The 25,222-nt window shown below is 42.3% G+C and overlaps 1 protein-coding gene across 1 annotated transcript in view; it reads left to right on the top strand.

The window, feature by feature from the left end:
- Positions 1-25,222, top strand: part of LOC121953201 (neurexin-3a) — a 169,730-nt gene that overhangs the window by 39,629 nt on the left and 104,879 nt on the right. The window contains exons 4-6 of the mRNA XM_088087962.1: positions 11,323-11,616; positions 16,317-16,464; positions 16,864-17,247. Of these exons, the coding sequence (XP_087944088.1) occupies positions 11,323-11,616; positions 16,317-16,464; positions 16,864-17,247 (826 nt within the window). The remainder of the gene's footprint in view (positions 1-11,322; positions 11,617-16,316; positions 16,465-16,863; positions 17,248-25,222) is intronic.

The raw sequence follows: 25,222 nt of genomic DNA, 5'->3' as shown, positions 1-25,222 counted from the left end.
ATGTGAGCTCAACATTCTGTTTCTCTCTCTGAATCAGTCTGGACTCTCAGCTACCCCAAGCACTTTCAAGAGCACAAAATTTGGCCGGGCCAATCAAGGATTGACTCTCTAGCTGAATATGTTGGCAGTCAATCGGGGGCTGCATTGTTGGTGATGACGTAGCATGCCAGCTGCTGCTTTCAAAACAGTAATGGCGGCTCCCACAGCAACAAGGGCTAACTCTAACATTAGCAGAGTAAACACATTTGAAGTTATTTCAGTAAGAGAGTTGATAACAACAATTAAACAACAACAAGAGGATGCACTCGCAGAGTCTCTCAGAGGGACGTTTTATTGACTGGATTTGGCAAAAGCTTGATTTACTAACTGGCTCTGTTGGTGATGAAGAAGATGTTCCCCCGCACAGGCCTGTCATTACCAGTCTCTTGAGCCATGACAGTTATGAGAAACCCACCATTTTTAAGAATTAAACAAATTTATTTTTTTCACAAAAATAACAGAACTTGCAAGTGCATTGAAAAAGACAAAGAGTGGGATATGAATTTCAGTAGGATCAGTGATGTAGGGAGAGCCTGCAAAGTCAGGGTGGTGTGGGGATGCTGTTGAGTCAAAAACAGCAAAAGTAAACTAAGGATGACCTACAACTGACACATCACCAGGGAGGCTGCCTTCTGATGAGGAGAGACAGAGAGCACAAGAGAGAGAGAGAGAGAGAGAGAGAATGAGTGCAAAGCTTAAGTCAGACTCTGAGAGCACTGGACCCAGGTGCCACAGAGGGCATTGATTAAAGGCCCATCTCACACTCACAGTTCACCAAACAGCAGGAGTCACCAAAAAAAACCTGACAGTGCTATCAGGGGTTAAGTTGTTATTTTGAAAAGTTTAGTAAAAACTTGACAATTTTGCACATCAAACACGTACAGAACGACATTGTCATCTCATTAAAGTCATGTTTGTGTCCACCTGCATAATCACTCCAGTATTCACAAGTCCAGTATTCTTTTTTTTTAGCTCTGGTTGGGTTCCACCAACTTCTCTTAGGCGCTGAGCAGGTAGTGTACAGTGAGTTTAGCTATTAAGCAACCACTACTCAAAGACAAACTTTGATCATCTTGTGATGGACAACAAAGGTTTTTTGATATATGAGTTAAAAAAAAAATGCTGTCTGCTGTTGAAAATGAGATTGATGTTGTAATGTTTCAGGTCCGAGACACAGAACATTAAGCTAAAAAAAAGACAAAAAAGCTCCATAGAGCATGATGGAAACTGTAGATTTGAGAGTAATTCTCTAAGGGTTGGCCTAAACAAGCAACATCTCTCATATTGCACATGGGCCTTTCATCCATTATTTAAACAGATTACTGGCTGTGGCTTTAGAGGAGCGGGTCCTTAGCTTGTCAGAAGATCACATTTCATTACATTGTATGTATAACTGGGTAAGGTACTGAACTCCAATTTGTACTAGATGGCTGTGCCATCAGTGTGTGAATGCGTTTGACTGTTTAACTGAGAAGCACATTTACTGGTTTGGACTGGTAGCCTTGTCCACCAGTGTGTTTGAATGTGTATTTGAATGGGTGATTGTGGCATGGAGTGTAATACTGCTTTGAGTGGGCAGAAGTGTCACATCTGCTCCACTGCAGCCTCTTCTCACTCACCTCTCACCTAATCAGGGTGATTTCATCTACCTGCGGTGCCTCCCTCTCTCTCCCCCTCTGCCTGACTGCACCTTCGTCAGCAATAATCACCTCCACCTGTTGCTCATTTCCTCCTCCGCTATATAACCTGCCTTGTGTCTCACCCTCATCGCCAGATTGTTCTTTGTGATGAGAGACGTTCCAGCATTCCGGTGCTGCCTGCCTGTTGCCAATTCTGTCCGTCCCCGACTAACCTGCTCTGTCTCTGCCCCGGTGATCCGACCTGCCTTCCGAATCCCGATCCCAAGTTTGATCTGTGCCTTCCTCCATCCTGCTCCCCGAGCAAAGGAGGAACTCAGTGAGCCTGCTCTCCAGTGAGATCCGCCATCGTTGGAGTGGATTCTACTGCTCGACTCGACTCACCTGCTCTGCTCTTCCGGCGGGTTCCTTGCCCGAACCACATTATCGGTTCGGCCCCCTCTGAGGTTCGGCTCGGTGGATCACCGAAGTGGACATTCATCCTCTTTGACAGTGTTGAGACTGTGAATTGTTTTGCTTTTGTTAATAAAGCTTCTGAAAGACTGTGTCCGGTCCCTGTGTTGCTTTTGGGTCTTATAACTAGCCCTGACACAGAAGACTAGAAAGGCGCTCTGAAAGTGAAAGTCCATTCACCAGTACTGCAGCTTTAAGGTTTTACCTCATGGACACCTACTAAGTAGTTTTGATGCAACTGTCTCTTCACCATTCTAAATAAATACACTGACTACATAATAGTTTCAGCCTCTATCCAAGAGGAGCAAAGGAGTTAGTTAAAGCTTCTGTTTACAATTTATTTACAACACTGAGTGTCGTCCCTTGTCCTCTGATCACCACAGGATGGAGACTGTAACACATGCTGCATGTACTACACTGACCCTCTGAACTTCAGCAATTATTTCACATCCCACTCACTATTCAACTTGTTACTTGAGGCTGTGACTGACACTGACATTACACATGGCGTGTCTTTTGATCTTGATATTGATTTGTGGACAATGACATGGCTGGATAGCTAGCCAGTCTTGTTGTTAGACTGTCAAATTATATTCACTGTTTGCCAACCGAGCGCAGTGTTGTTTACTTTTATTGTTGCTGGCATGACGTTAGCTCTCTGGCTATAACTGCGCAAAGGGGTTCTATGAACTTAGCAGACTAGAAATATCTCCCGCTGCTATGTCATCGCTCAGGTTCATCCTATTTACCAGAGTAGTGAATTACATTTCCACTGAATAAGAACCATAATACGCTGCAGTAATGATTGTTTCAGGTTATATGTGAACCCTCAGGTGTTGGGAAATACCTTGGCTTGTGAAAAATTTTAGATTTTGATTGCAAAAACATATTGAAGTGGATATTTCAACACGTTCTCATCCCAAGTTGACACATTTTGCCACTTTGCAGTGGACTTCCACATCTATATATCAAACTCTGCTGTTGACATTCTGAGATGCCACTATGTCAACAAAAGCACATGATGGGATGCACGTAGCTATGTTTAGACAACAAGCACATGGTAACCAATGCCAGGACTTCAAGAAATGCATGTGCTGGTGTGGATGCTTAGGATTAGGCAAGAGAAGCACATGGTAAGGTGTAGAAAAAAAATATATCACATTCAGACTTGAAGCAAACAACTGACTCCTGTATTGAAGTCCACTGTTTGTTGAATCCATCCACTGCCCCTCCTCCCTGTCCTATGGGGACCTTTTCGCTCCTTATATTACAATATTACCGGCAGTGCTTTAACCTGATGCCTTCCAACAGTGTATCATGCGGCTGCAACAGGTTCCCTCAGACCACGCTTTTCACTGGCCATTGCCGTTCATTTATAATGCTGCCACAGCAGGTGCTGTATGGCCATCTGCCATTGTATTAAAACATTGCAAGTGGTTCTGTCCGGCTGCACGCCATCCAGTGGCATATTATAAAGCAACACGTTCTCATCCCATATCATCACATATTGTAGCCTTGCTGTTTTTACAAATTTAGTGCAAGAAGTTTGCCTTAAAAAACAAATTGTGAATTGAATGATTGAAGACTTGTAGGAGTTAACTTGATTACATGGTGTACCTGAAGTATCTTCTTCATACCTGGTTGCCTGAGAATATAGTATAATAAAGAAGGCACTACACCAGAGGTCGGCAATCTTTACCACTCAAAGAGCCACTTGGACCCGTTTCCCCCAGAAAAGAACACACTGGGAGCCACAAAACCCTTTTTTGATTTTAAAATGAAATAACACTGCATATACTGTATGTATACATGTATGAAATCACTGAACTCCTGCAGAGAAAACGAAATTACATTTCTGCATGCAACAAAAACATTTTGAACTTCGAAAAAAAGACGTTGGGTTGAAGGTTGCTTTCAAGTAAAATACTCAATGTCTAATCGAGTCCTTGTTTTATGAAAAAAACGCCGAACTTAGATTATCCACTGGCAGCAAACCAAAAATGCTGTCCTCTTCTGTGTGCCATCACTGGCGCGTACAGTCAGCTGTCCACTTGAATAATAAAATGACTATTTCATTGAACAATGAAAAAATATGAATATATGCAAAATAATAGGCAATGGAAATATTTATCATACTTGGTTAATGTGATTTCTGCTCCTGGACCTCAGCGCACAGCGTCTGGACATCAGGGCAGTATGACGTGCTCCTGTGACCTGCTCACATACATATGTGGATCTAAAGATCGACAGGACTCCAAGCGCATACTTTTTCATGTTCACATAAATGTCGGGGATAGCATTCCATGTTTCGAACACAAGTTTGTCCGGTTTGGGGAGGTTTTCAATATCGCTCCATTTGTGATTCTGAGCAAGAACAGCCTTCTGACGAGCAACATCTTCAAGATCAGCTGTCAACCACTTAAACTTGGACACCCATATGTCTTTGTCGGCTATGTCGGCCAGTTCCATCTTAAGATCAGGTTGACTCACACCTGCCAATGCAGTCGTAGTCAGTTGGGATGGATCGATGCTTAAGGGAGTGACAGGGAAGGATGTGGTTTGTTCCTCTCTGAACTCACAGAACCGTTTCCCAAACGATATTTGCATTGCGATGATTGCAGAGTGTTAATACTCAAAATTTATCATGTTGTGAGTTTGTTTGAACTCCCTCAAATTGGGGAAGTGAGACAATGTACTTCTTTGTAAATCTCTGGCAAGTACTGTCAACTTGCGCTCGAAAGCCAAAACGTCCTCCAGCATGTGCAGGGCTGTGCGTCCTTTCCCCTGAAGAGCTGTGTTCAGCGTGTTCAGGTGCGCTGTCATGTCTACCATGAAGTGTAGCTTTTCCAGCCACTCTGGCTGTTCCAGTTCAGGAAAGGTGAGCACTTTTCTGCCCAGGAAAGTTTTCATTTTCCAGACACGTGGCAAAGCGTTTCAGCACCTCACCTCTGGACAGCCACCGGACTTTGTTGTGCAGAATACGTGCTTTCCACCTCGTCCAGGAACAAACGGAACTGACGGTGATTTAAACCTTTTGGCATTATTTTATTGACAATCTGAATGACAACATTCATTACTTCTGTGCATTCTGGAGGAAATGTTTGAGCACACAGTGCCTCTTGGTGCAGGATGCAGTGAAAAGTCAGCAGCTTTCTGTCCAGCGACTTCTGCATTAAAGCCACAAAGCCCTTCTGTGCTCCTGTCATACATGGTGCCCCATCAGTAGCCACTGATACCAGGTGGGTGGTGTTTATTCCTTTGGCTCTTAAACAATTCAAGACAGCCTCACAGATGTCCTCCCCCCGTGTTTGGCCTTTTAGTGGTATCAACTCAATCATTTCTTCCTGTGGCCCAGCAGAGTTTACATACCGGCAAAACAGCGCTATTTGTTCAATATCACCTTTGTCTTTAGATTCATCACAGGCAATTGAGTACGCCACAGCTGAATTAAATTCTTTAATTTGCTGTCTCGTGATGTCTTCTGCCATTTTCATGGTTCTGTCTTTGACAGTCTTTGCAGAGAGGGGCATATACCTGATTTTCTGCACAATTTCACTCTTGTTTTTAAAGTCCGTGAATAGATGTTCAGAAATCTTAATGAATGATTCTTTTATATATTCTCCGTCTGTGAACGGCTTCCCGTGCCTGACTATTTCCTGAGCATATGTAGTTGAATTTGCAGACTTCATCCACTTCTTGAAATGATTTTTGCTCAGATCAACCTTACGCATCAGTTCCGAAACGGCTTTTTTCCTCTCATCTCCATCTGGATGTTTTTGAGCAAAGGCTGCATGTTTATTCTGGAAATGTCTTGCGACATTTGACTTTTTGTTGTTTGCAAGTTTCTCATTACATATTAAGCATACTGGTAAACCAGTCTCGTCAGCAGTGAAAGCAAATGAATCTGCCCATGTAGCATTAAACGTTCTGTTTTCTTCAGACACTTTTCTTTTCTTAGAATTCTCCATAGTTGGCCTACCTGGGGTCGAAAAGTTCAAGAAATCGCGCACCGGCGGGTGTTGCACATTGGTGGTTGTGACGCATATTAAGAGCGACAAAAATCTTTAACACGTTTTATTTAGATATTACAAGATCACCATAACCTTCAAATTTAGAATTACATTATAAAAACTAACGATAAAATACATTTTAATGAAATATTCATTTTATAAATATTCATATTTTTCAAAGCCAGAGAGAGCCGCAGCAGAGGGATGAAAGAGCCGCATGCGCCTCTGGAGCCGCAGGTTGCCGACCTCTGTACTACACTGTCTATGCTACATATCCATTTATTTATTTATTTACCTCTGGACAGTTAATCCTCAGATACCCATTATAAGTTTTGAATATGTACATGATTCTTTTGTCATATAATAATAAATCATTTTAAATTTGTATCATAATTTGTGTTAACATTTTTAAATATTTGTAAGCAATGGGGTCAATAACTGTAACATACACTACACACACACACACACACATAGAGAGACGCCTTTATACCATTAAGTTACAGCTTGCCTTAATCTAATTAATCAGAGTATAAAAGCATCATTGACCTCTGTCAGATAATTCCCTCAGATGTTTCACTACATTGACTAAGGAGGACCCCATCTCTGTTTTCTGCTGAGGAAATGATGCCACTTTGTGGGCAAGACCACACACTGCAAAATCTCTGATCTTGCAAATGACTGAGACTGATACTAGTAAAACACAGGTGAAGTGCTCATTGCAGATGTGTCTACATTATGGTACACCAAAATTGATATACACTGTACAATATTTTTGTTTTGTTTTGCATTATTACCAACTTTCAGAGCTGTTTAATTTAAAATGTCCTTGTATCGGGGTGCCTGGTGACTCAGTGTATAGAGGCTGTGTCTTTGCCGCAGCAGCCATGGGTTTGATTCCGGCCTTGACCCTTTTGCTGCATGTCAGCCCCTCTCTCTCATTCCCTTTCACGCTTGTGCTGTCCTGTCAATTAAAGGCAAAATATGTCCGAAAAAATAATATCTACTCTAAAATGACCTTGTATTGTAATACAATGCAGGTGTGCTTGTGTAGACCCAGAGAGAATGGAAAACCTCCATTCTCTCTCACCAACACACAGGTGTTACTGACATTTGAAAAATGACCATTCTCACTAATTCCTGTCGCCATCAGTCAAAATAATTGCAAAATTATATATATATATATATATATATACATATATATATATATATATATATATATATATATATAGCTGTACTGCAGACATTTTCTGTATTAAAAAAAAAAAGATTATTATGTTTACCTGACTGTAACCAACTACTGCCAGTGCCTAAATATAGCCATTACAAAAACTTCACTAGCACTTTTGTAATATACTGTATGGCAAAATTGACATTTTGGCAGAATACATAACAAACATGTTGTCTGTACATATTTTACTGATACATTCTATATGAATATCTTTGAGATTTGCCAGAGAAATAAATGAACTATATTTACCCAGTATGTTATTAGGAAACATAATCAAGGTGGCATGTTTCATTGAAACGCTTTAAATCAGTTGTATATAAACTTCATAACCAATTACATTACAGTATCTGTGTGGCATAAGGGCTGATTTCCAGAATAATTGTGAAAATGTTCACTTTAAAATATAGAAAAATAAAATGGATGGATAACAATGCCATATGCTGTGCATAGTCTTTAAGAATACTTTTATTTTTTCTCATGTTCAACTCTCTACTATTGTGTGGGGCTAAATCAGTCTGAATCTGTCTTTTAGCATTTCTAAGTAGTGACATTACAATCTGGTAGCCATATTGGCTGGAAATCTAAAAGGGTAATTCTTCTCTAAATTAAGTCTGAGTCATATTGTGTTACATTGTTCAGTCTCTCAGTATCACACACAGACAACAGTGTGTGTTTGTGTGTGTGTTTGTGTGTGTAATAGTGTGTGTGATGGAGGCCTGATTGAGAAGATAATGCAGTGATGGATTTCTATCATGTCATCTGTCATTGTCAACATTTTGTGCTTTTCGCGCTTTCTGTGGCTCAAACTCTCACTCACTCACACACCAACACACACATGGGATACTTCCATATCTAGAATTAGTGTGTATTTTGTGTGTGTTGGTGTGAAGTGTGTTTTGGGTATCCGTCAGCTTTCTACCAGTCTCTACTAATACTTCATTCTCATGTTTACCTACAGCCTGCATCTGCAGCATGCAGATAAAGCCCCCTTTGCATGTTGAAACACCCTTTTGCTATTATTGTCTAGATGTGGCAGGGACCTGAAAGTGACTTGTCAAATTGTCAGCTACAGCCACCATTCTGACCTCCCCCCTCCTGCCATACCCCCTTTCTTTTCACATCTACAGCCACATTTCATATGATTTATGCTCCCTTTTATCAGCAAGCATGTGTACAGTAAGCACATCTAATTCTTTTGTGTTGATTTGTGTCCATTAGCATATACTATTTCTTATTTCCCACAAAAGGGACCATTCTATTTTTTGTAACAATACTGCAATTCAAGTCAAAACAATATGTCAAAAAATGCACCATAAAATCCTACCTTTTCTGCAGTGCAGTTCTGGCTCAGTTTTTGACAGCAATAACATATTGTGGGCAGTTATAGGCTATGATTGGGTAACATTTTAACATGTAATTCGATTTAATTCAATTGTATTTATTTGTCACATGAAATCATAAAAAGTTGAAATGTAGTATTTATCAGTTCTATCAATTTGTAGTAATGGTATTAAATAAATGTCAGGGTTTAGGATCGGGCAGGATCATTATTCAGTACCCTTGTGTCTTGAGGGTAGAAGTTCTTGCCTGATGCATCAGGTATTGTATCCCAGATCTCAACAGGGAGAAAAGGCAGTTATCTGGGTGACTAGGATCTTTAATTATGCTTATGGCCTGATATCTGCAGTGTCTGGTATCAACATGCTTTATGTTGGGGAGAGCAGTGTCTATGGTGTGTTCAACTGAACGAACCACTCTTTGCAGTGCCGTGTGGTCCTGTTCTGTTCTGTTTCTGTACCAGCAGTAATTCAATATCAGCAGGTCCTCGGTGGAGAGGGTGGACAGCTTCAAATACCCTGGTGTCTACATAACCGTGAGCCTGACCTGGGCGCTGCATACTGACTCAGTGGTGAGGAAGGCAGAGAGTGTTTTACCTGAAACACCTGAGGAAATTCTGGGTGTCCTGTCAAATACTGAAGAATTTCTACTTTTGCACCATCAAGAGCAACCTGACTAAAGAGGGTATAGTTCCTTTGCTGCTTCTTCTCCTTAGTTTAGCTGATGCTCAGCAGTAGCTTATTGTCCAGACACCAGCAGGTCAGGTTCTCTCCTTCTTTCAGGTAGGCCTTTTCATTGTTCTCTGTGATCAGGCCCACCACAGCGGTGTCCTCAGAAAACTTGATGATGGTGTTGGAGTCTGAAGTGGCTATGCAGTCGAGTGTGTACAGTAGGGAACTCAGAATGCAGCCCTGGGGTGCTCCGGTGTTCAGGATGAGGGTAAAAGAGATGTGTCTGCCCACTCTCACCTCCTGGGGTCTGCCTGTCATTATCTCTTTGGAGTGTCATGTGCTGTACTGGGGCCCCACCCAAATAAATTACTGATGTCCCATTAAAATGTATCTGAAAATGTTACTGGTCTTTGCTTTACTTTTGCTATTATTTGTTATAAATCAGCCCCCCACACCCCAAGTAATTATTGTTGCTTTTCATTTTGTAGGAGAGCAGTGGAACTGCTCGAGGTAATTCTGTTCAATCAGAGCAAGAGAAGGAACAGCTGTTTTTGTAGAGGTAGGGGAATAAGATGATTAATGTAGGGAGAGGACAATGGATGCCACAAAAAGAGAAAGAAAAGCAACCAAAAAAGAGTGAGAGGAGGAAAAGACAATTTTCCATCCAGTTCCCAAGCACCTTAAAGGATGAGTTGATTTACTGTCAAATCTTCTGGTGGATTATCAATAATCTCAGCCAGGCCTCAATCTACCCTCTATCAGCCACTGCTGCATTCTCAGACAGAACCCTGGGCGAGGAGTGGGAGAAGAGACATTAATATAAAAGAGAGTGAAATGGAGGAGAGGGTGCGTTTGTTTTGTGTATGGATATAGCCAGACAGAGGGTGTTTCTCTGACCAGAGAATTAGAGAGAAAAAAAAGCCCTTCAATTTTCCACTTGAGCGGACTTCAATTTACACACACATCCCCTGTGACTCCTCCCCCCACCCACCCCCACCCCCTGGTTGTTATTGATAGCATTTAGGGCAGCTGTGATAAAAGATTGCCCACTTAGTGTTTTCATTCATCAGCTTGCCATCTTTGGCAGGAGATTCACTACACTGTGTCTATAAAAAAAAAACAGTTTTATTGCAAGGGATATGAGGAATGTGTGTATGACAGATCTGTGCTTTGTCTGCAGAGTTTATTCAGTAGACTGTGGGAGAATGAAGATGGAGGCTGATAGTGCGCCAACATATCACGCAATTTTTTGTGACAGTTTTTTTTTATTTTTTTTTTATTTTTACACAAAATGCTTTACTGGAAACAATATGAGAGCCATTCTATGTCTAAAAGTAGAAAATTTCAACAAGCTGGGCAACACCAACCCAACTGCAAGAATAAATGTTGTCATAGTAAGGTGTCTCCAAATATGTTACACTCATACATTTTTTGTTGTGGTTACCTTGAAACTTTCCCTTACGTTTCAAAGCTGGTGTAGTTAACCTGTAGTTTGGTTTAGGCTCAAAAAACCAAATGTAGATCATGTTTTGGCTTAATATACCCATTTTTGATGGCATAACTCCCATGCAATAGAGCAGTGTCGTGGTAAAGAAACAACTGCTTTGGGAGGCACAATCCCAGCTGAAAGCTCTGTAATGTTTCAGTAAAAAACAATTGTTTTTCAGCTGGTGTTTTTATTTTTCTTAGTAAATTCATTGTCTTTAAAGTGGCTCTAACTCAATAGACATGATTTTAAATAAATGTGAGTTTAATTAGGAATCAATTTCCACAAATGTACATCACCTTTATCCTTAAAACACAGTGTGTGTATTAACCAATGTTAACCCGCACTCTATTGGAAAGAGTTTTATTAGAGTTACTTGGTTAAATGACAAGAGTAAATTTATTTATCTTTGACAATACCAAAATAGAATTATTCATATGCTATCTTTGCCCTGTCACAGGTGGTGTATAAGAACAATGACATCCGACTTGAGCTGTCTCGCCTAGCTCGCATTGTGGACCCTAAGATGAAAATCCAGGGTGAGGTGTCCTACAAGTGTGAGAATGTTGCTACGCTGGACCCCATTTCTTTCGAGACTCCCGAGGCCTACATCAGCCTTCCAAAGTGGAACACAAAACGGATGGGATCCATCTCTTTTGATTTCCGCACAACTGAGCCCAATGGTCTCATTCTGTTCACCCATGGCAAACCTCAGGAGCGTAAAGATGCTGCTCGCAGCCAGAAGAACACCAAGGTCAGTCTATCATCTGCAAGATCACTTGCTAATTTTAACTCCGCTTAAGAAATGGCATCCTAAGTATATCTGCGAATATTAGGTGAGAGGCAACCATGTCTGGCAAAATGTCTTTAAGACAAAACAGCAATTTCAGTGACGTTGTACTTTATATTTATATCTTATAACATATGACCTACATCATTGAGAACCTTGACAGGCATTAAATAAGTTACCTCCCAAAACTATTTTGCAAGAGCACTATCACTGCATAATTGGTTTGGTAATGCCCAAGAACATTATGATTGGTTTGTTTGAATGCAGTGTGGTCAAATGCAGCTCTGCATGCTTCGACAGCTGTTTTGTTTTGTGTTATGTTCTCTGGTTTTAGTATCTAATACACATCTATGGTGCAGTAGATTGCAGCCGCTTAAGGTAGTGGATTATAACGACTGCAAAGAGTGTTTTTACAACCGTATTCCATCAGAGATTTGACACTCTCCCGAGCTCAGTGGGATCACTGTCCTTCTGGGGATATAATGCAAACAGCGGAGACACCAGAAACAGAAGACGGGTAGGAGAGCAGGGCTACGAGCTAGGCTAAAGTCTAACCACTTCAGACTTGCCATCCCAAGTCTCTTTCTTGCCAACGGCCAGTCACTCAACAACGAAATGGATGAGATAAGATTACGGATTACCTCGCACAGCATGGATGGCTGTATAATGGTAATAACGATGGCAGTAACGAATAGAGACATGGCTGGAACACCCTGGATACGGCTATAATGCTAGCAGGCAGGACTGTTCATTCCTGTAAGAGCAGTGGAGGAGGACTGTGCATCTACATCAACAGCTAGTGTACTGACACCTGAGTCAGGCCAACATCTGTCCTACACTACTAGGGAGGGAACAGGCCATACAGCTACATCAACATCAGGTGAGATCCACCCTGCACAGATTTGACGTCAGCAAAGCGGCTGGACTGGATGGAGTCTGAGGGCCTGGGACCAACAAGCAGAGATATTTCCCACCATCTTCAACCTCTCCCTAGAGCAGGCTGTAGTCCCCACCTGCCTCAGGTCAACCACAATCATCCTTATACACAAGAAAACAGCAGTGAACTGTCTGAATAACTATGGCACAGTTGCTCTAACCCCCAACATTACAAAGTGTTTTGAGAGACTCATCCTCGTACACATTAAAGCTGCCATTACTGCTGACCTGAATCAGCACCAATTTGCATACTGGACCAACAGATCAACCAACCATACAGTTACAACAGCCCTGCACACAGTACTTACACATCTGGACCAGCAGAACAAATATGTAAGGATGCTGTTAGTTTATTTTAGCTCTGCATTCAGCACCATAATCCCCCACAAACTGGTTCAAACGTTGAGCACCTTGACAGTGAACTTGGAGACTGAACTTTCTGAGCAACCGATCCCAAAATGTCTGCGTGGGAGGCCTCATGTCCTAAACCTTGGTCCTGAACACAGGAGCAGGGTGTGTCCTCAGCCTTCTCCTCTACTCTCTTTTCACACCCATCTGCTCTCCCATCCATCCCTCCAACATCATTGTCAACTTTAATGATGATACCACCATAGTAGGACTGATCACAGACAGCAACGACACAGTCTGCAGGAAGGAGGTACAACATCTGGTAGAATGGTGCCTCTGTAACAACCTGGACCTCAACACGACAAAAACAAAAGAGGTGGTGATGGACTTCAGGAAATTATGTCACGCTGAGCACTCGGCCCACTGCATCCTGGGGGAGGAGGTTGAAAGAGTGGAGTGTTTCAAATTCCTAGGAGTCTGCACCTCGGCAGAGCTCACTTGGTCCACACACATCACTCACCAGGTGAAAAGGGACGCTGCACCCCCCCCCCCCACACACACACACACACAAAGCAGTTGGTTGGTGAGAGGGGGGCGACAGGGGGCCCTATTGGTGATGAAAGCAGGCTCTTGCTACAAGAATCAGCCAATAACAAAATTCAACTGCAAGAGCATGTTTCAAGTTTTAAAGGGCAGTCACTCTGCACATTCATACAAAATATGTAGAATTTGAATACTTTGCACTCAAATGACAAGACCTGAATCAATCAACAACACTACTGAACTACTTTTTAACTGAAAAAAAAGTGGTTTGGGGGTTAAGTTGCTCTTTATGTTGCTCTGTAATTGCCCAAAGTGAATAACTCTCTTATCATTGACCTCTGAATGTATACAAGTTACAGATTCTATTTTCTTTGGCTTACATTTGCAGCTTGACTTGATAGTGTATTTGTCAACGAGGGCATAGGTTTGTTTTCAAAATTGGTAGGTACACATATTAGTGGGGGCACTAAGGGTCCTCCCCCATGGAATTTTGAGCAAAAAACTCACCATTTCTGGTTAGGTTTTCGGCACCACTTTATGGTGGAAATGTCCTTATTGATGATAACCTATGTATTTAAAAAATAATTCATTTGAATTTATTCATAAACCCTTGGGCTTGAAAAGCTCATGTGTTTTAGAAAAATTTCTGCTCATGTCCAAAACTTTTTGTACATTAAATCCTAATTGCAACTGTATACTTGTTGTCTCCTTCAGAGAGAAACACTTTTACTTGACGGATAAATGCTTCCAAAACATGAAACCAAGCCCTGTCAATAACTAACAGGATATCACAGAACAGCGCACTGGATGAATGGAGATCCATGGAGCTGTAGGGACCTGGAAATCCCACTTATGATACGTTCATTTGGACACTTGACACTGGACGTGTGTCACATGTCCTATGAGTGCCTTCTTCAAACTGACTACTGTTGTCTTCTTTGTTCCTCAAACAAAGAACAGCCATTTGAACATTCCAGTGTACCCGATGTTCAAACACCTAAGTGTTAGATTCTCCCCTAGGATGTCACACAGCCAAGAAGAGACACAACTGCTGATCTTCTGGCTCTTGCTCCGAAACCTCCTCTGAGGAATGTTGCAGATCTGGAGGACCTGCTCTACCCTTCCCCCCTTCCACACCTAAGCTCACAGCAGGAGTTGCAGCCTTGTCTCAGCCCTACTCTCCAAGCCTGAAGAGACTTTACAGACTTCTCAAGCCAAAAGGAGAATGGAACCAAGCTAGCACTAAACTGCTATCTCTGTAAGGACACCAGGACTGGCCAGCCTCCTCCTGGATCCCTGGAACTACACAGAAGCAACTGAATCAGAACCTCTTTTCTTCAGCCAGCATCCTAAAGAACTGTTCTCCCTCTCCTGGATTAGCAAGTAATATCTAGGCATAGAATTAGGACATACGTACAGGCTGAGCAAGATTATTTACTTTATCGTCCATCATATCTTGTGTACCATGTATTGATGTAATGCTATTGAATGAGTTGTGTCTTTGTTATTAGGTTATCAGTAGGTTGGGATTTAGTTTGTTCATGCTTCACACAGACAGGGTCTTGCATCTAACATACCTTTACTAACCAAGGCACCTCATATACATATTAGAGCCATACATACACTCATAAATTGGCTCTCAGCAGAAGCACACAGAGAAGGAACTTAAAAGTTCCTGTCTTTTCTTTGCTCCTTTGTGTGATCAACCACATGGTCAGCTAAGGCCTTCTTCGCTCTTCGGCCATCTTTGAATCTAGCATCTTGTTGCAGCTTCTGTTGTTAGTCAGTTCACCTTTCCCTTTTGGTGTGTTCACACTCACACAAACACACCTTCTCTTTGTCTCTCTCTCTCTCACTCTCTCTCTCTCACACACACCCACATTTATACATCCACACTTGTATATATACATGAATGTATTAGCTGTTAGAATACATTGTGTGTTTTGTCTTGCATTGTCTTGCTTTTTGAATAAATGTATTTTGGAATCATATTTGCTGTCTGCTTAGTATTGTACAAAAGTGAGTAAATCACTAACTACTGTATCCTTCACTCTTTAATATCAATGTGGTAATTTTGGTTATGATTATTAATTAAATTATTGATCTCAAAATTGATAATTTTGTGTATTTTGAGACATAATTTATTGATCCCTTTCCTGGAATGGTGCTCCATGAGGTGATCTAATGTAAATTAAGTCACATTATTTAACATAATTAATTATTATTTTGAGTAATTATCAGTTATTTCTGATAGCCATACATTAACAATTGGTGACCTTTTGCGTGATGCCTGATCACAAAAAGGGTTGCCCCGTGTTGAAGCCAAATCCCAGAGCGATTTAATGAATTCCATCCAATGAAACCCCGAATAAGTAGCAGTTTAAAGAAGTCACTTTCCACCACTGAACAACTGTCAATTTAGACACTTTGGTGCTGTGAGGAAAAGCTTGGCTCTGGAGGTGGTAAAGCAAAACTAAATGAAACACTTTCAATCAGGTATAACATGGGATTGACTCTCAATAAAAAATTAAATGCACTGTCCGCTACTGAATCAATACGTGACGCAATTTTTCCTGTAGTTCTTTGCACAAGCCTGTTAGAATGCAAAAGAGTCCTCTCAAATATTGGTATGGAAAATTCTCTCTTTCCAAAGTTTTGATGTGAGCATGTCTTTGTTGTCCATATGCAAACCTATGCTCTTGTTTGCAGGACACTGTTCTGCAAATCAAATATCCACAGACAAGAACCACATCCTGCATTCCTCTTATTCTGAACAATAATTTTAACTTTTATTGATAGTTAATCATTTGTTGATATGTTTTTTTGACCTTGTCCAGGTGGATTTTTTTGCAGTAGAGCTGCTGGATGGCAGCCTGTACCTCCTGTTGGACATGGGCTCAGGGACTATCAAGGTGAAAGCTACCCAGACAAAGGTCAATGATGGTGCTTGGTATCACGTTGATATCCAGAGAGATGGACGCTCAGGTCAGTTGTACTGTCAATCAGTGAGGTGTACTAGCTGTAGTAGATTTTGAATAACAATTTTCTTTACGCTGTAAAAATCTCAAATCTTTTTTGTTTTGGATTTTTTTTAATTTACTTCCGTACAAGAATTGTCTTTACAAAATACAAAAAGGTGAAATCTTGTCAGATCTTGTCAAGTCAAAATTGCAAGTCAAATCTTGACTTATAAATAATAATTCAATATTCCTTAAATTCTACTGAGATTTTTTGACTTCTGAAGATGTTGCTGAAGATTTGTTGTTGCTTCTTTAAACAGCAAAAATTTGAATGAACTGAATTAATTCTGAAACGCATTGAACTAAAACAGTTACAGCAACCACACTCTGCACCTGATCTGTATTCCAACCATTCCCATCACAGGAACCATCTCCGTAAACAGCAGAAGAACCCCATTCACAGCCAGTGGTGAGAGCGAGATTCTGGACTTGGAGGGTGACATGTACTTGGGTGGGCTTCCCAGTGACCGCACCAGCCTCATTCTGCCCACCGAGCTCTGGACAGCGATGCTCAACTATGGCTATGTGGGCTGTATCCGTGACCTTTTCATTGACGGCCGAAGCAAAGACATCCGTCAGATTGCTGAGGCACAAAATGGCGCTGGCATCAAACCCTCCTGCAACAAGCAACAGGGAAAGCAGTGTGAGAGCTACCCATGCAAAAACCGAGGTGTCTGCAAAGAGGGCTGGAATCGATTCATCTGCGACTGCACTGGCACTGGCTACTGGTCACGTACTTGTGAGAGAGGTAAATGCTTTCTTCTCTTGCATAAACTTTAGGGTATACTGATATTATCTCCAAGGCAGAGGTAATAGTGTTGAAAACAACATACATACAGATGTACACAAAGTGGATCTAATCTAAGAATGCTGTTTCTTTAAAGAACACAGCTTACTAGAATTAACTTGTGTGTACTCCCCAAAGTCATGTTATTGTGAGGTCACGCCAGAGAGAACAATACCAAACAATCAACTAGTGTGAAGTAGACTTTGTTTATTGAGAATCCCAAAGAGCATTTGTATATATTTGTGTTCTCCAAATGTGGGCAGAAATGTCTTCATAACAAGGGATGTTGGGGCCACAGGGCAATAATCATTCAGTGTCTTAGGAGACCTGACCTTTGCCAATGGCACCACAATAGACTCCTTCCACATGCAAGGAACTTTGTGCTGTTCCAAGGAGGACTGGAGAATATATGACAAAATACCATCCAGTTGCCAGGCACAACACTTAATAATTACGCTTAATAATAACAACACTTAATCGGGAACACACAATAATTTTCCCCCTATGCCATCAGGACCAGGGCTTTTCCTCTCTTTAGTACGACTAAAAGATTTACACACAGTGACCTCATTAATTTTGGTTTCACATCCTGCAGGCCTATGTCTAAAATGAGAAAGCTCATCATTAAAATCATGAATATCATATCGAGAGTAGAATATGTTCAATTCTTCAGCCAGTACATCATCAGGCTTCCCAGGACTGAATACTCTCCTGTCCTTGTACTGCATCCCAAGCAGGCATTTTATTCCTTTCCAAGCAGACCTTGAGTGGCCTTTATTAAGCTTCCTCTCGACTTAACTTTTGTACCTGAGTTAAGCTAGCTTTATCTCTCTTTTTACAAGTTAGTTGGGCCGGTAATGTATTGGAAGAAATGTTTCAAGCTCTTGGTGATTAATCAGTGATTAAAATCTTCCATAATAAAATTGGGAGCATCGGAACATAAGGACTGAAGACGCTGCACAGTCTTGGACAAAGTAGCTGTGACGTTATCCACATTTGCCTTTGGGTGAATGTAAACAACTGTGACAAACAGTTGAGGGAATTCCTGGGGCAAGTAAAATGGGCGAAGTGAAACAGATATGAGTTCAATATCAGGAGTGCACATACTGTCCCGAACGACTACAGTTTTGCACCAGCGCTCATTTACATACAGGCATACACCCACTCCCTAAGATTTGCCAGGCAGGTGTGTGTCCCGATCCAAGGGCCAGGGCTGGCCAAAACCTTCGATTTCCAGATCAGTGCCCAAATCGTGGTCTTTAAGCCAGGTTTCAGTCAGAGAGATAATGCAACAGTGTTTATACTCCCACAGAAACGTTGCACTTGCCCGAAGTTCATACCTGTACAGCTGCGACCTGGACTCTTGTCCAGTGCTACAGTTTATGTTGTTTTATATTATTTTGTTTTATCCTGGATCTTCTTTCACCACACCTAACACTACCTGGCACTCCCATAAACCAGCGATGCACTGTTGGCTTTTTGTGCTGTGGGACCTTGCAATCTCCCAACCTGCCTAAGGGTAAAACTGCCCCAAGGAGAGACCCTCAGGGAGGGGAAAAGGATAAGCATTTCAGCAGCATTTCCCAATGGAGAGGAAAGACCGAACCTTCCCTCCAATCATCTGACTCAAGCAACACTTTCTGGCCCCTCCTGGAGGACTCTGAGGTGTTCCTAGGTCACATTAGATATATAATCCCACCATTATATTCTGTGTCCTCTTCAGGGCCTCCTACAAGTTGGACGTGCCCAGAACATCTCTCACAGGAGACACCCACAAAGCATCCTGATACAATGCGTGAACCACCTCACCTGGCCCCTTTTGACTCTACCCAGAACTCCCTCCAGATGTCTGAGCTCCTCACCCTATCTTTAAGGCTGAGCCTAGACACCCTAGAGAGCTAAGCTGCTTGTATCCGCAATCTCTTTCTTTTGGTCACTTTCCAAAACTCATGACCATAGATGTGGGTTGGGACATAGATGGACTTGGTATATTTAGAGCTTTGCCTTCTGGCTCAGCTCCCTTCTCACCACAACAGTCTGGTCCAGAGCCCACATCACCCGCCCCAAACCGTCTGTCTATCTCACACTCCATTCTACCCTCACTTGTGAACAAAACCCTGAGATACTTGAACTCCTTCTCTTGGAACAGTAACTCTCTCCCAACCCAGAGGGGGCAATTCACCATTTTCCAGCAAAGAACCATGGCCTCAGATTTGGAGGTGCTGACTCTCATCCCGACCACTTAAGCTTTCCCAAATCCATAAAACACATGTAGACTAGGACTTTCTTAGGTCATGGAGCAATCTTCCATGACCGCTACAGCAGCCTTGCAAGAGTAAAGAGCTGTCCACTCAGGATGGAATCTGCATTGCTCCTCCTGAATCTGACATCAGGAGGTCAGTTCCTCCTTTCAAGCCCCATGGAATAAACTTTCTCAGTTCGGCTGAGCAGTGATTAATGAATATATGCAACATAGAAAACCTTGTTGTTTTAGTACCCCTTGCCCTTAGGCAACAAACCACAGTCTAGCTTGGGAGGGGGAGGGGGGCAAATTTTATGATGGATATATTATCATAGACCCTAAGCTCCCACTAAATTGGGTTGTTCCCCAAAAAATAAAAAGTAATGCCAAAGAGCAGAGTTGTCAAATTAATTTTAACACAAGGGCCACATGCAGCCCAGTTTGATCTGGAGAGGGCCGAACTAGTAAAACCATTGCTTAAAAACTTATAAATAACAACATATTTGACTTGTCTTTGAATTTTATTATACAGAAGTCACTGTACATTCTTGTTCACAATGTAAACAAATAATAAAAATAATTAATAATAATGCAAACCATAACAGCCTGAGGTGTGAAGAACACGAATAAGTGCAATGTATCCTGTTTTGCACATTCAATAAAGTGCAACTGAAAATTTAACATCTTACAATGAAGAGGAACAGCCTGATATTTTATAGAAAAGGGATCAATTTAAGCATCTCAGTTTTCCATTTTCAATCAGTGTTAAGTACAAAAAACTAATGTGTCTATATCTGTAAATATGTTCAATCATATGACTACAATAACAAGGCCTATTATTCGTTGTTTGTTTTTTCTTCAGAGAACTAGGTGGAAAAGCCTCCGAAGCAGCATTTTGTACAAGTAGGCTAGACTACTGTTTTGCTTGTGAAACCTGGCACCTCTTAGTCTCAAGTCTATCAATTTGAGGTGTCATATTTTGAGCAGTAGTCAGTTTCAGAATGGCATTTAAGTGCTTGTGTGTAAGCCTTTTGAACACAGTTTTGTTTTGTTTTGTTCATTATAGAAAAAGCTTGTTCAAACTTTGGCAGGGCGGCACGGTGGCATCATGGTTAGCACTGTTGCCTCACAGCAAGAGGGTCCCTGGTTCAAAACCCAGTTGGAACAGGGTTCGGCCCTTCTGTGTGGAGTTTGCATGTTCTCCCCGTGTCTGCGTGGGTTCTCTCCGGGGTCTTTGGCTTCCGCCCACAGTCCAAATGTAACCATGCGCAGCTGCACTTTTCTGAAGCCGGCTGGTTCAAACCCAGACTCTGCGTTGTGTTGTATTAAATGATGGACAGGATACCCGCTTACAGTTCATGCTGTCGTTTATTCTGAACAGGAACAGGATATGTACTGGTCAGTCATGTAGTTTGGCTCAAAAGGCAGCTCACACGCAGCATGCTCGGTCACGTCTCTCATTAACTGGCCGTGTTCTCACAATACAAAATCACATATAAAATAAAATAACAATGAATGTGTACCTGAACAGGAACAGGATATGTACTGGTCAGTCATGTAGTTTGGCTCAAAAGGCAGCTCACACGCAGCATGCTACAAAAGGGATAGCGCCTGTTAGCACAAAGGCTAACTAGCTAACTCAGAAAGTGCATTATGCTGTTAAATGTACATTTCGGTGCGCAACAGTGCCGCGACTCACTCGTAACTCTTCACAAGAACATCTCCATGAGTCAGAGTGCATTTATGCTTATACAGGACAGTAACCAGACAGTAATACACTTAATTTGTACAGAGTGCTGCGTTCAACAACTCACCTCGGTCACGTCTCTCATTAACTGGCAGTGTTTTCAAGTAGCAGGAAGCATTTGTCAACTGCCTGAGAGGGGGGCGCCATTGAGCCATCTATCCTCATCCAGCCATTACAGCAAGTGGAAACAAACACTACATACAAACTCTGTTACACAAAGACATGCAGCTCAGGGTGATTGGTGACTCTAAATTGCCCTTAGGTGTGACTGTGAGCGTGTATGGTTGTTTGTCTGTATGTGTCAGCCCTTCGATAGTCTGCCGACCTGTCCAGGGTGTACCCCGCTGTCCGCTGGATGACAGCTGGGATTGGCTCCAGCCCCCCCGCAACCCTTATGAGGACAAGCAGTTACAGAAAATGACTGACTGACTGACAAACTTTTGCAGCCAATGCGGTCAGTTTGGGGTACCCTGGCAAGAGATACTGATAATTTGCCCGCCATTTGCGGCTTGCACTTTCTCTCTGAATTTTGTCACAACACCTGATCACTGATGGTGCACCATCTGTAGCCAAGCTGAAAGCGCGGGCCCAGTCCACCCCGATCCTGTCCAGCGCTCAAGCCAGACAGTAAAAAATGTAATTTGCTGTTGTGTATCTGTCATCAGTACCAACTCAACGAACTCCTCTGTGACAGTCAATGTCTCATCAACATCACGAATGACTATAGCCAGTTGAACAACATCTGTAATGTCTGTGCTCTCATCAATTGCAACCGAAAATGCAATAAATGATGTGACTTTGTCCAGAAGTTGGTAGTTCAAATCTCCAGCAAGATCTGAAAACCTGTTTGTCACAGAGTTCCTGGTCAGGCTGATGTTGGCGAAAGCCTGATGCTTGTCAGGGCACACAATTTCTGCAGCCTTCAGCATGCATGTTTTCACAAACTCAGCGTCAAAGTATGGCTTTGATGATGTTTCTATTTCATTAGCAATACTCCTTGAGCACGGTAAAGGGCTAGAAACATACCAAGCATACAGGCTTTCCATTTACCTCCATGAATAAACATGAACTTGTCCGATTTTCCCGAAACACCCGACACTCCACATCCACTTTTCTCCTCTTTGACGGAAACATTTTCCCAGTGCCTGCATTGACAGTAGCCTATATGCATTACCTTATGGCACTGAGTAGGCCTTCATGTAGCCTCCGCTTTCCTTCACTATTGCCCTCCAGCAGACAAATCGGAAACTACAGCTAAATTTATTTTAAAAAATGGAAATTATTTCTCTGCAATTTTCACACTTTGTGAAATCATCCAGCAGGCTGAACTGGAACCTCTGGCAGGTTGCACTGGAACCTTGGGCAGATTGGATCTGGCCCATGGGCCGTAACTTTGACAACCCTGCCATAGAGGGTTGCAGAGGAAAATGGATGAGCTGCAGATGACTGTGCCCGCTATGAGAACCATGAGTCATCTATTCCGCCACACTGCAAGTGCAGCCTCTCAACTTACTGACTGCATCCACCAGCAATGGCTATGCACCCCTGAGGGCCCAATTTTAATTCTAGAGGAACTTAATTAGTCGGATCGTGAACTGTCACTTCCTTGGCTTTAAACAATACATTAAATGCAAGACACAAGAGGACAAAACACTGATCCAATCAATGTTATGGCAATGTCAACAATGCTTACAGAAGAGCCAAACCTTTGCTGACAGAGTCATACCTCATTCCCACTGCAATTAGCCGGTGCATGCAGGTTTTTTAAACCTGCTAAATGTCTGTATTCACACTGCTGCATTTACCGCTGGAGTGCGAGTTGGCCTTTCTGTCAGCTGGCATGTGTGTGTGCGTGTGTGCATTGTTTCGTTGGTGAGTCGGTGCGATGTCACGGATAGGCAGGAGAACAGGTAAACAGTAGACAGCAGCAGGAACAGAGGTCTTTGACAACTTTTCTGTGTTTCTTCTCATTATTTATCTTATACTTATTATGTCCCCCTTTCAAACTCATTGCAAACTAATTTGAAACAATGTTTTAGCGCTGCTTCAGAGGACACAGACCGTAATTAGTGACAGTGCGCCATTGCATCTCGCTGGTTAAGGTGCTGAAATTACCGCGTGTTACCGCCCGTGTCTACTGCACAATCATTTGACCCGGGTGTGAATGCTGCCGTACGCATTCCCATTGCATTAAAAAGCCAGATGTCAACAAGTGTTAGCTGGGTTTTTCGTGCAGTGGGAATGATGCTTCAGACTATAATACAGTGCACCCAATGCCTTCTTACAGAACTATTTCCAAATGTAGTAAATCCCAAACCAAGACTGTGAAGGTTTGGACTAGTGACAGCATAAAGTCCCAAAAGGAATGTTTTCACTCTACTGAGGAAAGTATCTTTCAGGTGGATTATCCTATTGGGACTATTATTGACAATATACAGTTCTGTGTGATACCTCAAAAAGAAATAGCTGCGTACCAAAACAACAAACAATATGCCACTAAAGGTATTATTGATTGACTGCATCTTTTTTTTTTTTTTCAAGTGATGGGTTTTAAGAACTGGAATTAAGTGCAACCGAAAATTGTGCAAAAGTTACATGCTTTCTGAAGCTATGAGAAGAATAAAGGATATTGCAGAACACTCTGCAATGATCTCCATCAAGCTATGGGACCGTATGAATCACTAATTAATCACTTATCACAATTACTACTATATGACAAGTCTGGTTCACAGAGATGAGGACTCAAGAGCATGACATGGAAGACAGGTTCAGTAGGAAAATCTAAAATCAGCAAAAAAGGTCATAGCAAAGGGGAAGATAAAAAAAAAATCCCAATACAAGCAGTGATCTAAATAACCAGCAAAGACAGCTGAGGCCCATCAGGATTATGGTGATACATTTTGGTGATAAGGTCCAGGTACAAAATGACAATCTCACAATCCACCAGGTATTGACGACCTTGACCACACCGATGTACTGCCAGAAAACGCTTGACAGAGTAGGTAGGTTCCTTGTCAACAATCTTAGCGGTGGGGGTGGGGATTTGGAGGCAGGAACCTGTGAATTCTTCTTAAATGGCTTGAGGCAGCTGACATGGAATGTCTGATGAATCTTCCAGGATCTAGGGAATTTGAAACACACAGCCTTGGGGCTAATGACTTTAAGAAATGGGGAAAGGACCCACAAACTGGGGCCAACTTGGTGTTTCCACAGAGTCACAAAGGAAGGTTCTCGTAGGAGAGCCAGTTCGATAGTATGGATCCTGTTGCCGATCAGTCTCACTCAACAAGCAGAGGCCTTAAGTGCTGTAGTGCCAACCTACAGGTGCAGCAGCAGCAATGAATAAGGGCAAGGGCAGGGAGGGTGCTGACTCAAGTCTCCTGCTCTGGGAACATTAACAGTTGGTAAACATAAGCAAACTGAAGAGGATAGGGACCAAAAGCAGAGCACGGCAGTGTATCATGAGCATACTCAGCCCAGATGATGTTTTTGTCCAAGAGGCTGGATTGTGGGTGGCAAGGCAGCACAGGTAGGTCTTCAGCTCCTGGTTCATCTGTTCCATCTGACCATTAGTTTGTAGATGGTATCTGTATGTCAAGCTTACCGATGCAGTGGGAGATGAACCGGGGGCCCCTGGTGGGCACAGACTGGACAGGCTGCCACAAACTCCCTGACCTCCCATTCCATGTTTGCCCACCAGAACCACTATTTGATCACATAGACTGTCTGCTTGGTTCCATGATGGCAGGGAAAGAGACCTGTATGGACCCAGTGGATGTCCTAGGAGCAGACAGAGAGAGACACAAAGCTTGGTCCCTCTCTCTGGGGAGCAGCCATCCAGCACAGGGGTATTACCCACGGCCTGCTTGACTTAAGTCTCAATGTCCGAAGTGAGGGCTTCAACAACACAGTGTGAAGGAAGATACCGGGGGGAGAGTTAGCATGGG

This window comes from Plectropomus leopardus, chromosome 14 (assembly GCF_026936395.1).
Source record: "Plectropomus leopardus strain MGB_pleo_1.0 chromosome 14, ASM2693639v1, whole genome shotgun sequence".
Lineage (NCBI taxonomy): Eukaryota > Metazoa > Chordata > Actinopteri > Perciformes > Serranidae > Plectropomus > Plectropomus leopardus.
This window is presented reverse-complemented; position numbering and strand designations above follow the sequence as displayed.